Genomic DNA, 15,011 nt, shown 5'->3' with positions numbered 1-15,011 from the left:
TAAAGTCAACAGACTGCAGTGTTGGGTTACAAATGAGTCATTTTTATTTTTTTTTTAGTGCAACATCACAACAAACAATTTTCACATGAGGTATTCAAAGGGATTTTCTTTAGTTGTTGATACAAAATGTCCCACCATGATTGACGTTTAAAGTTTTGTATATCTTTTTTTAAGCCTTTGGTAGGTTAGCCACATTCATTAGTAAGTCTAACACATGGACAAGAATGGCACAATAAAGCATGGTGGGTCGAGTCCAAGCTGAGGAAACTCAGACTCAGTCAAATGTTTACCTCAGCTCTTCCCCGTTTAAAGCTTTTTGTATGGATCTTATTAATTCCTACTTACAACAGTGGGATTGAACAGTATTTCAACTACACTAAACATTTTGAGAAAAAAAAAAAACAGGTGGGAGGGGCGGCTTACAAATGTGGAAAAATAGCTTCTGTCTCCTCTGACCTTCTTTATTTTGGGATGAGTGCTTGATTTTTGGGGGGTTTTTTGTATTACAGTTATTCGCATAATTCTAGTTTTTGGAAAACAAGGAACAGGCAACGTTGATTACAGCAAGATCCTCCTTGCTTGGATTGTCACCTCCTTCTTTTTTTGGTCTTGAGAATGATTTCATTTATATACAGAACATGGATCAATGGGACACTAGCATACTCGACTTCAGCTTCGGCTGGACAGGGGCCTCATTCTGCCCCTTTACGGATTGATTCCAGCACATTTGGTTTGAAGTAAAAGGCATGAAGAAGAGACGGATGAACAGACAAGATAGATACATAGACAGACACCCTGACAGAATGGATTCTTTGGTTAAGGAACATCTTTGCCACACAACATCTCACACAGTTGAGGTAGATGGGTAAAGTCTTCATGTACGCACACGGGAGAAGACGGGGACAAACGGGGAGACACTGGGGAGTCAAAAGACTTTCATCTGAAGACGCTGCTTCATGTCAGTTTCTCAGTTCCAGCTCAACATAATACTGTTTTATGCAACATAAATAATCAGCACGCGGAACCCCACTGGTGCTTTTTTGAATCCTCTGAGTGCTACGGTAGCTCTGATAGGGAACTGCTAAAACTACCTACGATACATAATGATTCAGCAGTTACCCATCAATCTTTGGTTATTGTTTTTTTTTTTGTTGTTGTTGGTTTTTGGTTTCAAACATTATCAAAAACAGTAGTTTTTTGGTCTTTTTAATGTTTTAAGAATATATTAGCTTTCAGTTCTGCTATTTCATTTTTAACGCGCTCCTCAGAATTGCTCTGCAATGGCCTCGGCTGCCAGGCTTGTCTCAGGGTCAAGTTTCTAGAAAAGTCACTAGGGGGTGCCGCAGGCTAAAATGGCAATCACCTGCAACAGCCAACTGGATTCACTCCTCCCTCCCGCCTACCCTCTCTGTACAGAAAGGGAAGAGCTTCCCTGCTTGACACGGAGCAGAGGGTGGCTCGATACAAAAAGCGCTGTCTCCATTTTAGACTCTCAGTCAGAGAGACAAAGAAAAACCTGAAAGGTGTCACCTCAGCTTTGATACAATGACAGCGGTGGGCAGAGATCAGCAGAAAAGCCTTCAAGCTCTTTCATTTTTAATTTTTTTCATCCCTGTACAGACTCAACTGCACCCCACCACCCCCCCCAGCAGCACCACCACCCCCCTTAGCTCTCAGCATGCTTACAATTGTTGCTCATTAAAGTTTAATTCAGTTCTATGCCCCACTACTCCAACACCTCCTGTTCCTCAAACAACCCCCCCTCCTACCTCTCCACACACACTGCTACCACCATCCCCATTCTGGATGATTCAGCCTCCTCTCTGATCTCCCCCCCACTCTTCTGAATGCCCCCTAAAGCCCACAGGTCTGGCCAAGAGCAGACCCCAGACCAGATACCCAGAGAGGAGACGGGATGAAAAAAGCCTCCCCTTTGAAGTCCACGAAAAAGTCAATGGCCTCTTTCATGACCACCCGTCTTTCAAGTGCACGCTGTGAAGGGGGCCCCGGCAATCCGCCCCTTACAATGTTAAAGACAGAGAAAGGGAGAGAAAACGAGGCAGAGAAAGAGTCAATGTTGAAAACGGCCAATCTAGTTTTCCCACTCTTGGGCAGCATTTAGACAGCAGTCAGAGAATTAAATCTTGGGTGACTTCTCCAGATTTAGGCATCCACCATTCAGACCATTGGAAAATCCAAGCAAGGAAGGAGGACCTAGAAGAAACTCCAAAACTCTGAATGATTAGAAAAGATCAGTGAACCTCTTACACGGCTAATGACAAACCCCACAAGCCTCACAAGAAAATCAAAGACTTATAAAGACTGAACTTTAGGAGGCCGGCGACAAAACTCAAAAACCTAAAGGACCTTGTAAAGAAATTAAAGATCCCCAAAAGATGAGAAACAAACGTGAAGATGACCATAAAACCAGGGACAAACTATTGGATGGGACGGAACCCATCCCTAAGACTTTCAGAACCAGGGGTACATAAACCCAATTTCCCAGAAGATGAGGAACACACCTTAAGAACCACATAAAACACAAACAAACCTTGAGACCTTAAGAACCAAGAGAAAAACATCCTCTAAGAGGAGGAAAACACGATAGGAGTTGGGAGTGAATCCTACTAAATCCCTTGGAACTGAGACAACTAGCAGAAGCCTTGGCATGTGGTGGATGGTGAGATCACACTGAGAAGGACATAGACAGTAGTATCTGCACTGGGGAAGGGGTTAGGTGAGGGAGATGGGTATGCACGGTACGCATGTTTGCATGTGACCCCAAAGGATTCACGCGCAACATTAGACAGCGCTTTAAGTGGGTCCCCAGACACTTTACACACACTGCCAGATGGCACTGGTCTGAACACAACTTTACAAGCAACTTGTGAACCTATGGGATGCCACATTGTCTTTGTTATTATTATTATTGTCATTATTCATAGTAATATTAATTATAAATATTATCACAACATTCAAACAAGCTTTGGCCTTGGCATTTAAGAGCTGACAGCAGAGACATTTGCAAGAGTAAAGAATTCCCCAAAATTCTACAAAAAACAAAGAAAACAAAAACGGCCAGGCCTTAAAGATAGAGAGAGATACGTAACATCACTGGGTCAGGCTGGGTCGGGTTGAATCGGGTACTGGGTTTAGGGTTTCAGGCCGTACATTCAGGGAGGCAATGTTAATCTTTGGTATTACGATGGGATTCTACAGCTAAAAGTGCCCATCACAAAAAGTCTTCAGTTTCACACAGACATACAGAGCATCGTTAAATAAATACTTACAGTATATAGATAGCATAAATAAACAACCAAATAAATAAAGGAAAGGAAAAAGGGAAATCAATAAATACACAAATGCCGTAATAAATATGTTGATCAGATCATTAATTGCATTTGAAAAGTTCTTGGTTTGATTCGTCTATTGGCTATAAGGAGGCATGGTTAAAGCCATTCCTTTGTGGACCAAAAAAATGACCTTGTACGTCAGCAGGGCTGAAACAAACTGCCCCACACTTCCAACGTGTTTCTATAAATAGAGCGATGTGCTTGAAATCTGTACAAAAAGGTTGGAAAGAATCACATTCCTCCATTTTCTAGACATCTGTAAAAAAAGATTTTTGTAATGGAGGAGTATACAGTTGTTTGGAAATGAGTGGAAAAAAATACTACAATGTCACTATACATTGTGTCTGGTGTACCTCTTCTCCAGGGAGCCTTTGTGTTCAAATGTTGTTTTTGGTTTTTTTGGTTTTTTGTTTTTTTTTTATAATTTTTGGCTTGATTTTGAGTCCAAAAAAATGGCTATGGAGCTTTCATTTGGAAGCTCAGCGAGAGTCTTAAAGCTAGACGGCTGCACCAACAAGTCTGTTTCTGCATCCTGCTCGTGTTTATTGATTCTGTCCTGGCATACGGTGAGATGCGCTGCGGTTCCCCCTTGAAAACTCTGATTCATTCAAGGTAGGACCATCTTGACACAATACAGAAGAGGCTCCTGTTGATGGCAAATGATTGACAATTGGGAGTCACAGACGCTACAGAACCCTCCTGATTATTCCAGGCTCCGAACTTGGAACAACGCCATACGGTCCTGGGAACCATTACCATGGAAACACATGCTAAGAAAAGGGAATTCAGTTCTCCAAGAAAAAAATTAGAATTTAAAAAAAGTGCCTCTTCCTCCAATTTCGTCTTGATTCTGGAGGGGAAAAAAAGGGCTATAAGAACATTGGGGGAGGATTAATGTCTTTGGATGATGGTGATCACTTGATTAAGAAGTTACACAATGAAGCTCTCCAGATGTGAGCAAACGGCACCTCTTGATTCTTCACGTTTGGAGAGATGAGAATAGATTTGAAGGTACACCAAAATATGCTTCCTCCTGATTTGTAATACCCTCAATATTTCTAATCTACATAATCAAAATAATGCAATGAGATGGTATCTATGTAAGGGTGTGACTCTTCTTTGAGTCAAATCATCTTTGCACCCTTGACTATACAAGCAAGACCTCACATCTTGCAATCATATCATTCTAGGCATTGCCCCTTCCTTTTCAAGGGAACAATCAACTTTGGTTTGGGAAAAAAATGCTTCATCTTCATAAACTCATCTATAATAGCTGGCTCCATCCCTCCTTCTGATAACGAGGAGGACATTTATTACGGCTGATCTCTGCCTAGACCAGTCTATGTGCCCCCTTGCTCCCTCAGCGCCCTACCCACCACACCTCCGCGACGGTCTATCATCATGCCGTGCTGCAGGACACTGCGGAGGAGGAAATGCTGGAGCCCGAGGAACCGGTGGAAGAAGGACGGCCCTCATCTGCCCACTTGTTGAGGTTGCGTCGGCGGGCATTCATGAAGAAGTTGCTGACAGTTGAGAGCTCTAAGCCCAGCTGCTGGGCGATGGTGACCTGCAGCTCTTTGGTTGGGCGGTGGTTCTCCCTGAAGATGGCCATAAGCGTACGCCGCTGCAGGTCTGTGAACACCAGCCTAGTGCGCTTCGGGCCCTGGTTGCGCTCCAGCTTGTTCTGCTCCTGCTCCTTACGCTTGCAGGCTGCAGGCAGATGGATAAAAGATAAATTAAAAAAAGAAAAGGGGAAGCAGGTTAGCTAACAGACTGGCTGGCTAACTAGGACAAATGGATTAAGCTGAGGGAAAGTGGATTTGTTGAAAGAAAACAGATTAGCTAAGCAACTTTGATTAGTTAAAAGAGATGAATCAGCAACTTGTTTCATTGTGCAGTAAAGGAATCAAGATGTTCAACCTATCACATCTTATTACCAGTGAGGTGCTGTAAGCAGCCAGGGAGAAAAAAAACATGTAACTACATCCAGACCAAAGCCCTGAAGTTTTCCATGATGGTTTTCATTCTTCTCTTTAATTACGTTTTGGAAAACAGTCTATAGGTTTACCCAGATATGGCCTCCAGACAAAACACTAAATCTGGTGTTGCACTGATAATGATGACATCATCCAAAGAATAACCAAATTTAAACACAAAACGGTTATTGCAAACAAGAATAATTATCTTACAAATTTGTGAGACATATTAAATATACTTTATCACATAAAATGCCACATTTTTGTCCCTCTTAGAATCTCCCTCAATTGATATGCGTATATTTCTGCATCCTCAGTCCTCAGAGGATAACAACATTTAGCAACATTTGTTCAGTATCAAAGTTTTCCATATCCAAACTGTCTAAGGAGCAACAGTTCAGTCTTTTGGTAATTTCTGTTTTTAATCTAAGTCTTGCGTTCACCAACCACAAAAATAAAATCTCAGGGTCTGGGTTAAACACCACTGTAGCCGCGGCAGCCCGTCCAATTATATAATCAATATTTTCTCATGAAAAAGTCTGAAATTTATTTTGAAAAAAGCCTGCAACGAACAGTTTTGTATAGTGAGAGAGAAAAATAGCCTGACGCGTGTGGGCTGAGCTCAGATCCATTTTGAGAATCAGACGAGCATTTTGAATTCAGGCTGCATGTTCCTCTGCATATCCATCGCTGAACCTTTCACCTCTAACACGCTGTAATTCTGTATTTACAGGAAACACAACACCAACCTCTGCCTTTGTGTACCGAGCCAACTTATCCTCCCTTCCCTCCCTCCATCCTGCTCTCTTTCTCTACCCATCTCCCTCCACTTCCTCTCTTTCCTTTCCCTTAGTGGACACTTCAACATCATTAGTTTCTCATAAAAGTCATTTACATGTGGCGGCAGTGAGTGAGTAATAATCACTTTAGGGGGAACTAATTTATTTTCTATTAAAGGCAGGTTACGTCAGGGGTGAGTGAAACAAGCAGAGTCAGCATTGCCCAGGGCGTTTAGAAGCCTTAAGTGGACTAAAACATATTTGGGGGAGTCGTGCAATTACCTAAATGCACACTTTTAAGAGGTTTCAATCAGCACTGTGTGGTTGCTGGGAGACTGTTTTGCTGATGGTATCAAATGCATTTCTAAGTGTAAGCACACTGGTGTATGTGCACACAAAACACCAAGACACAGATGCACACACACACACACACAAAAGAGGAGGGATGGATGGATTAGTGCCTATTTCAGGCTTTTTTCTTGTTTTTTTTTTTAACTCTTGTAATAGGTATGGTGTTAGACATCTTTTCCAGATTCAGAAGGGTAAAATCTTGAGGTTATGACAGATTTTTGGGCTTTTTTTTAGAATTACACCAATCAAAACAGCCCTGAATGTAACAAATGTCTATTTTTTTTTACTTTACAGAAATACAAGAAATAAGTAAGTCTTTATTTTCTTTTATTTTAAGATTTAAGATGGGCCATTTTTCAAGCAAAAGGAGAACCAGCTGCACTCATGTTGATGCTGGTTGAAATAATCCTGCTGCACTGGCAGATTTTTTTTTTTTTGTATTAAGAAAACACAGAAAAAGTGTATAAAGCTCTGTTACTGACAAAAAATGATTTGAATATATGGAAATTTCTGCTAGCAATAACCTTTAAATCCAATATTTTAAACCCTAACACATAGAGACACAATCCAACTCACACATGCTACAAACATACATTATATAAAACACAGATGCTGCCTTTCGCTCTCACAACAGCACTGACACGTCCAATTGATTGGCTCATAGTTTCCCATTGAGAAACAACTCACATAGTGAGGGGTGCTGTGGATGTTAACTGTATGGCTGTCTTTTCACTCTTCAAACGCACAGCAGCAAATTTCTCTCATTAGCAGAGCGCTTGTGGAATAAGTGTGACCTCACCACCATCTTTTCCACAGAGTGCCATCGCAACAGCAGAATTAGACCCGGGTCTAAAGGTTGTGTGTGTGTGTGTGTGTGTGTGTGTGTGTGTGTGTGTGTGTGTGTGTGTGTGTGTGTGTGTGTGTACTCTGCACCGCCCGGCTTTGATTGCTCTAACATCCAGCCGGGTTTCTGAAACTTAAGTACTCAACTGGACAAGAATAAATCTCCCCATGAATTCCCTGTGAACATTCTCCTCTAAAATCATTATCTGAAGGAAATGTTTTGACTCGGGGATGCACTCTTGTCAACTTGAGATTACAGAGGCCTGTTAGCTTTTAGGCATCCAGAGCTCGTTTGCATTTCTGAGAGTTATCGAACCACGTCTCATTAAAATCTGAACAGGCCGAGATGTCAACAACATGTCAATATCGCCACGAGTGAAATTTATTTAAAAAAAAAAAAAAAAATATATATATATATATATATATATATATTTTTTTTTTTTTTTTTTTTTTTTTTAAATGCTGCATTTTTCACAGGTGTTACACCATCACCACCATCAATATTTCGGGGTTGGGTGTTGGGATGTGGGCTTCAGCTATGGAATGTATATACAGTGGTGCACTCAGAGCTCATGCAGTAATGAAGGGAATGACATGATAGTGCTTGCCTGCTTGCTTGTAGTGGGGATTTATGGCTTGTTGAAGGAGTTGCCGTGTCCTGCCGCTCTCCTCCTCCTTGCCTCCATCCTATCCTCAGCTCTCTCCCTCACTGACGATCATAACACCGACCATTAAGTAAATGCTTCCTTATACTGTAATCATGTGTAAAAGGCTCACAATTACCATGCTATAAATCCCCAGTGCTGGGGCTACTCTTGGAGACATAAATATTCCCCTATAGGCTTCTTATGATCGTGGGAACAGCCCCTAATCATGATGTATGCCCCTGTCTCGTGTTGCTGAAACGTGATCGAAAGCCCTTTCCCTACCCCCCGGCGTCTCAACCCCCCCCCATCACCACCCCACCACCACCACCACCACCACTCCCCTCCCTGTCCTCTCCCTCCACCCCCCCACCCCACCCAGCCCCAGCCCACCCCCTGCTGATTTCTTGGGCCAGGGGCTGATAGAAATTATTGATTAAATCTGTGCAGCTCAGACTCCTCGACCCACAGAGGCTGGTTAACCCCTTCCGCGCCAGAGTGGGGGGAGCTGCTAGAGTCAGATAAAAAAAAAAAACAAAACAACAAAAACAGCAACACTGTTTGTTTGATGTTGCACAGCTAAGGTCACGCCGGCCTGTTTGCAATTCCTGATATGCAAATGGCATCGGGTTTGACCTTTGAGCCTCACTAGCAAAATGTGAACTGTACGCAGCGAGAGGTGGACAAGGCTTTGTGGCTTTCATTACTGTGGGGGTGGTGCAGGCACTGGAGCTGACACGTAAACCGCATTGACCTTTCTTATTCATTTAGACCTTTAGTCAAGGGCTTCGGCCATCATCTTTAAAGTTATAGTCTCTGATCCCCCTCCTTGACTTTAAGTGTCAGAGCTAGGCTGTGTGGTCTTTATCCTGCCTTCTTCTCTGACTAAATCCTGATTGCCTCCTCCACAGCCTGAGGTTGGGCTGGAGATGCATCTCATATACAGTGCAGTAATCCATAGAGCATACACACACACACACACACACACACACAAGCAAGATACCGCAGATAAATCTGAGGGATCACAGCAATTTTAGCAAAAGGTTTCTGCAAAAAGACACTCATATGAAAATACAAAATGGCAGCAGCTACATTCCATAATTACTGTGCGCCAAGCTTTGGAGCGAGCTCTGCAGCCCTCTATAGAAGAGACAGTTATGGAAATAACATAGTGCTTCTGGCTGACACTAAAGGGCCTTCTATGTGTTTAAGCGAGTGCTGCATTAAGGAGGATCATCTTAAAACTTGAGGCGTGAAGCAGAGAGCACTTGAGCTATCTTCAGACTGGGGAGCACAGGGCACTGCGCATTCTAATTCCAGTCTCGATTTGCCGATGCGGCCGAGGTGTGTGTGGGCAAAGCGTGCTGCTCTTTCCCATGGAAATCAATAGAGGCTTGTAATTAAACAAAAGGGGGTTGGCCAGAGGGAAAAAAAAAAAACAACCCCCTTCGGAAAGTAGGTTATGTAGAAAAGTGCCGAGCTGTCCAAATTGTGGCTTTGCCAAGAACTAAATATGCAATTTCAGAGAGTGCGAAAGCAGAGAGAGAGAGAGAGAGAGTGAGGAGCATTGTCAAACATTAGTACACTGCTCTGTGTAGGGACTTTAATTTTTTATGAGTCTGATTGATCGGCTGCTCGGACTTGGCGGTCTGACTCGTTAAAAATAATGTTTGTGTTTGTGACGATGAAGAAAAACAAGGATGCTGCACATAAAGAAAGAACGATGATTAAATGTGTCCAAAAGAACAAAGGGCTGATTTATCACGATGAAGATCTGCTTTTTTGTGGGAGAGATAAAAGGTGTTTTGCATACAAAGCATTCACACGCTGCAGGATAAGATTAATCAAACAGCATTTGGGTCAAATTACAGAATAAACCCCAAGAAAACTCATCTTTGGAAAAGAGGTTTGGTTGTGATTGCTGTAACGTTTTGCTGAATGGAGGATGTACACATGTGCTCTCGGAGTTGAACAATCAAAGATCAATAATTGTGAAGGGATTGCAAGAGCGCACAATCATTAACTATGAACCCTATTGTGTTGTTGGGCTTAATCAGTCGAGCTGCCAACAGAAATGAAAAAAGCAGTGATCAAGTGGGGAGGCTCACACGCACGTACAGCTCACAGACCCCCGCAGTGAGCAGCCCACTTGCAGATACACACTCGTCTATGCTCATCTCATATTACCGTGTTCACTTGGATCTCTTTTTGTGCTGCGTGTATCAGATGGGCCCTCGGTCCCTGCGGAGGGACAACACTGTAACACGGCACTGTACGGCGTGCTGTCGTGTCTTCAGTTCACATCTCTAAAGAATATTAAATGTCACGCAGCAGATTACAACGCGCCTTTCAAAACCAAAATGTGCCATGAAAGCTGTATGAATAGTAATAGGCCTGCAAGAAATTATTAAATTAAAATGATTATTATGATATTTATATAATTAAACAAATACATTTTTAGAATGGCAGAAAATAGTGACAAAGGGAGAAAGGTGATTTTCTCTGAGCCCACACTGCTGTCCTTCAATTGCATGTTTTCTCTCATCACAACCCAAAATATATTGCATTGGAAAAAGCTAATTTTTGAACATTTTACTTAATAACTGAATTCTATTAACTACTAACTTTACAATTAATTATTTGACAAACAGCTGTCAAATAATTGTTTTGATGACTAATGACTACACGCACCTCAGTTGAGCAGTGACTGTTCCACATGTGAGAAACCTCACAGACCTGGAAGGAGCTGCCTTACAGCTGAACAACATTTGTATTTAGCCTCGCAGTAATTGCCTCAGTGACAACGCTGATAAAAGGTGTCTGGCAAAAGCTCAAGTCTAATTTGCATCAGTTACCTTGCCAACTCAACTTGACTGAGGCGCTGAGCAGATATAAATCACTGCTCAAATTAATCAATCGCTTCAGAATCGCATATCTGCGCAAATTATTTTGTGGGCTCAAAAGCGATTAAATTGCCAAACGCTGCTCACACTGATCTTCATGGTTCATTTAAGAGGAGGGCAAATGTCTGTGGCTTTTTTTTTTTTTTTATTGTAGCTACTGTACAAATCAATAGGAGCTGTTTGGGAGCAAAGTAAACAAAGGAACAGCACATATGGCCTGTTCTTGATCAGACTGTCCTTAATGTGCTGCTAAGTTCTTATTACCTGGGCTGATGAGACTATAGACACACCAGTTGTACATCCACAGTGGTGTGAAGAAGGGAAACATCAGTATGATGCGTTTGCTTTTACTCATGTATCAACCTGAGCTGCATACTGATTGCTGGAGAGAAGATTTTTTTTTGAAAGACACGGAGAAGGGAGGCGTTTGGGGGAAAACAAGAGGAGTGAGCGAGTCTGTTGTTGTGGTCTTGGTGTGTGTGTGTGTGTGTGTGTGTGTATGTGTGTGTGTGTGTGTGTGTGTGTGTGTGTGTGTGTGTGTGTGTGTGTGTGTGTGTGTGTGTGAACACACGTGTGTATGTGTGAAGAAAACACAGAGTAAAGCCAGATCTTACCCTCAAGCCTGAGCGAGGCCATTCTTTGAAACTCAGGTTCCTGGAGCCAGCGGGACATCCTTTTAAAGGTCTCACGGCCAGACTTGAGCTTGCCCCAGGGCTTAGGGTTCCTCAGGAGGTCAGACAGTGTGCCCTGTGACCTACACAGAACCCTCTCGGCGAAGATGGCCTGGGGGATGCTGTACCGCTTCAGCTCAGTGATGATCCTTTGGGCCACATCCCTGGTGTTGATCTCCTCTCCAGTGCTGCCTCCACTGCCCTGTGAGCCCGGCAGCATGCCCTCACTGGGTGAGGATGAGGCAGACGATGAGTGCAGGTGGTCACCCATCTTGGTGGCTTGCTGGCTCGGGTGATGGTGGGGCTGGTAGTGCTGTGTATAGATGTGTGGGTGATGGCCTGGGGCATGCTGGTGAGTCTCCATTTTATTTAGCTGATGCCCCACTGAAACATCACCTCCTCCTAAGCCTGGTGGTGACATCTCTCGGCCAAAATCCGATGTTCGGCAGAAAAGGCTCCCTCCATGGACATCATAGCCACCAGGGAGCATCTGGCTGCCGTTGCCATTAGGGCTGTTGCCCAGACTGCCATAGCCATGCATGGAGGAACCCAGGCCTGATCCTGTGGATGGAGGTGACAGGCTTTGGGACATGGCCAGTTCCTTGCCATAAGGATTGTAGAAGTTGGTGCTGAGGCCTCGATCTTCACGCATGAGGGTAAAGCTGCCAATAACATTGCTGACAGGGAGACAGGGATGATGGTGATGGTGGTGGTGGTGGAACTTGTCATCAAAGGGCTGCAGGGGTGTCAACGTGGTGTAAGTACTGCCAGAGCTGGATGGGGAATCGCCACTGTAGCCCAGTGCTGACATGGAGTGGTCAAAGCCTGGTGGACGGGGCTCGGGTTCCAGAGACATGGAGGAGCCCCCAAGGGAAGGCCTGGGGAAAGCAGCTGAAAGGTCCCGGGAGTGCAGCATGGCCCTGCCATCCTGGCTGTGAGCCAGATCCGAGTGGCTGTGGAGGGACATCTCCCCTAGACCCCCATCCATCATTAATTTCAGCAGATAAAGTTGTATTTCTTGCCTCTATGAGTGGTTGGTCTCCTCTTGTTATTGTTTTTCGACAACTGGGCAAACAGTCTGTAAGGTCTCTTGTTACACCAGACTATGGATTTATTGATTTGTGAATTAATTGATTTCCGGGCTTATAGGGTGTCTAATTAATTATCTGATAACGTTAAGTACTGTCTTCAAACTCCTTCAAACTCCCAGAAAACGAGATTGCAACAGCATTAGGAGCTCTAGCTGTGATTTTATTCTCGCTTGTGCATCAGCGCTCTGCTTGTCTCTTTGGTGCTCAGCTGGGTTCCTCGGCAAAAGCCTCGCTTTTGTGCCTGCGTGAGACAAGACAGGCGCTGTTATTCCCTGTATTTAAACTTCAGTCCTTACAGAGATTAAAAAGCATCAAAAATAAAATGTACCCCAAACAAGAACAGCAACAAAAAAAAAGCACTTTTGTATTTCTGCCTCACACATCCGTCGGAACGCGCCAGAAAACGCCGATACCCATGTTTTATTCACTTAGACTTAATCTCATCCTGGAATATACGATTTTTCTCTGTTATCCAAAGTTATGAATACAGAAGCAGCCCGCAGCGCGCATGTGAAGCGTTGTAAATGACCAGTTCTTTCGCATATTTACTCCACATGTAGGACGCGTTAACTAACTACCAAACGTGACGCCGAATCGGACAATATATCACCGCCACGTACAGGTTTTACAAAACGTGCAAAATCCTACCTGTATTATCCACTTCTCAGAGCCCGTCCGCGACTCTCGTCCGTCCTGTGCATCTCTCCGACTCTGTCACCGAGCAGCCCTGCAGATTCGCACAATTGGTCCGCTGCGCCCCGGGGTGCAACATTCACCAAAACCCGACAACAAAAACCATCTGCGGTTACAGGCGAATCTCTCTCGGTCTTTTCGTTCCTTTGTTTTTTCTTTCTTTTTAGTCTTTGGTTTTCACTCCAAAAAAATGTCCCGTTCTAGCCTCGTTTTTTGCTCTACACTAGCAGCTCTCCTCTTGTTCTTTCATTATCTCGTGAGATTTTCCTCCTCCTCCTCCTCTTCCCTCTGCCTGCCACTTCATCGATCTCACCACCAACTCTTTCTCCTTCTCCTCCTCCTCCTCCTCCCCCTTGCTCACATTGACTCTCTGCTTTCAGTGCGTCACGGCCTTAAAAATCTGACAGATGTGCGATGAAATTCCTACTCCAATTAACCCTTTCTCTCCGGGGGGAGGAGGGGAGGGGGTGACGAGGCGGGAGAGGCGTGGAGGTGGAGATGCTCTCTTTCTCATAACCCCACAGGTTAAGCCTTCTTCAACTGATTGCAAGTACAACTTATGAATTATGTGCGCACATCCTGGTCATTCTGCTGCGCTCGCCTGTTTATCGTGTCTGATCAATGGGTTTTGCTGGCTGTGGCTAATGTCATTTTGTCCTTTTTACGTAACGAGTAATGCTGCTGCTCCTTTTGTCGCTGTGAAATAATACATCAGGAATACAGAAAGACATGGAGCCAGCCAACACAACAGCTTTTCGTTTTTTTTAATTATTATTGTTATTTTTATTTATTAATGCCATGCTTTCCTAACAAGTCTTACTATTTTCTCCTAACTTCTAATATATGTGCAGAAGAAGGCCCTGGGGCAGAATATGTTATGTGACTCACCTAACTAACTTATTAAGGGGGTAAAATTTATAAAACTATATATATACACTGGTGGAAATATTGCGCACAACAAAGTGTGAATATATGTGTGTGTGTGTGTGTGTGTGTGTGTGTGTGTGTGTGTGTGTGTGTGTGTGTGTGTGTGTGTGTGTGTGTGTGTGTGTTATAAAGCAGAACTGTCTATCATTTTACACTTTATTGTGCGCAATATTTCCACTTGGCCAAAGTTTATATATAGTTTTATAAACTATTAATGTACATAGATTAGTATACGTGTTTTTCTTCTTAATTCCTTGCGTTGGTTTAATGCAAAACCCACCTTTTAGGGGGGAAAATGGTGTCAAGTGGCTCTCATGTTTAGCCCAGCTCTTAATCAGCACTCAGCACGCGGCTCTATTCACTCACACTGCCAACACTTCAGTCTGGAAAGTCCAGAAAGAAGATCAATGCGACCCTTTTTTTTTCCAGAAGACCCACGACCTGCTGCTGTCGCAGCACCATGCAGACACATATAATGCAGGCCCGGACTACTGGGAGCGCGTTCATGTGTACGCAAGTGCAAAAGTGTTCACATGGCAGCTATTTCGTGTAAAATTAACGTGTGCTTACACTGCCTGGTTTTCTACTTTTCGGGGTATAATATTTTTGTGCGAGCGCGCTAGTGTATGTGTGCATACAGGACTGTGTGCACTTATGCTGGAGCTTGTGTTGCTTGTGTGTTTACATGAGAGCGCCTGCATGCGCATACAATATGCGCAAATTACATCCAGTTTGTGTGGCAAGACCTGTGCGTGCACGTTCGCGCGCGAATCGGTCTCA

General features: G+C 43.6%; 1 protein-coding gene across 1 annotated transcript; it reads right to left on the bottom strand.

Annotated features, from left to right (window-relative positions):
* Nucleotides 1–1,856: 1,856 nt before the first annotated feature.
* On the bottom strand, nucleotides 1,857–13,620 carry onecutl (one cut domain, family member, like). Its single transcript, XM_030750057.1, has 3 exons — nucleotides 13,260–13,620; nucleotides 11,464–12,852; nucleotides 1,857–5,063 (listed from the first exon to the last, which is right to left on the bottom strand). The coding sequence occupies exons 2-3, from the start codon at nucleotides 12,509–12,511 to the stop codon at nucleotides 4,753–4,755; spliced, it is 1,359 nt and encodes a 452-aa protein (XP_030605917.1). The 5' UTR covers nucleotides 12,512–12,852; nucleotides 13,260–13,620; the 3' UTR covers nucleotides 1,857–4,752.
* Nucleotides 13,621–15,011: the final 1,391 nt, after the last annotated feature.

This window comes from Archocentrus centrarchus, chromosome 16 (genome assembly GCF_007364275.1).
Source record: "Archocentrus centrarchus isolate MPI-CPG fArcCen1 chromosome 16, fArcCen1, whole genome shotgun sequence".
NCBI classification, from domain to species: Eukaryota; Metazoa; Chordata; class Actinopteri; order Cichliformes; family Cichlidae; genus Archocentrus; species Archocentrus centrarchus.
This window is presented reverse-complemented; position numbering and strand designations above follow the sequence as displayed.

Coding starts and splice junctions, on each gene's coding strand:
- onecutl (XM_030750057.1), bottom strand. CDS start 12,511: ATGATGGATGGGGGTCTAGGGGAGATGTCCCTCCACAGCCACTCGGAT. Junction 5,064..11,463: donor GGCCTCGCTCAGGCTTGAGG/GTAAGATCTGGC, acceptor ATCTGCCTGCAG/CCTGCAAGCGTAAGGAGCAG.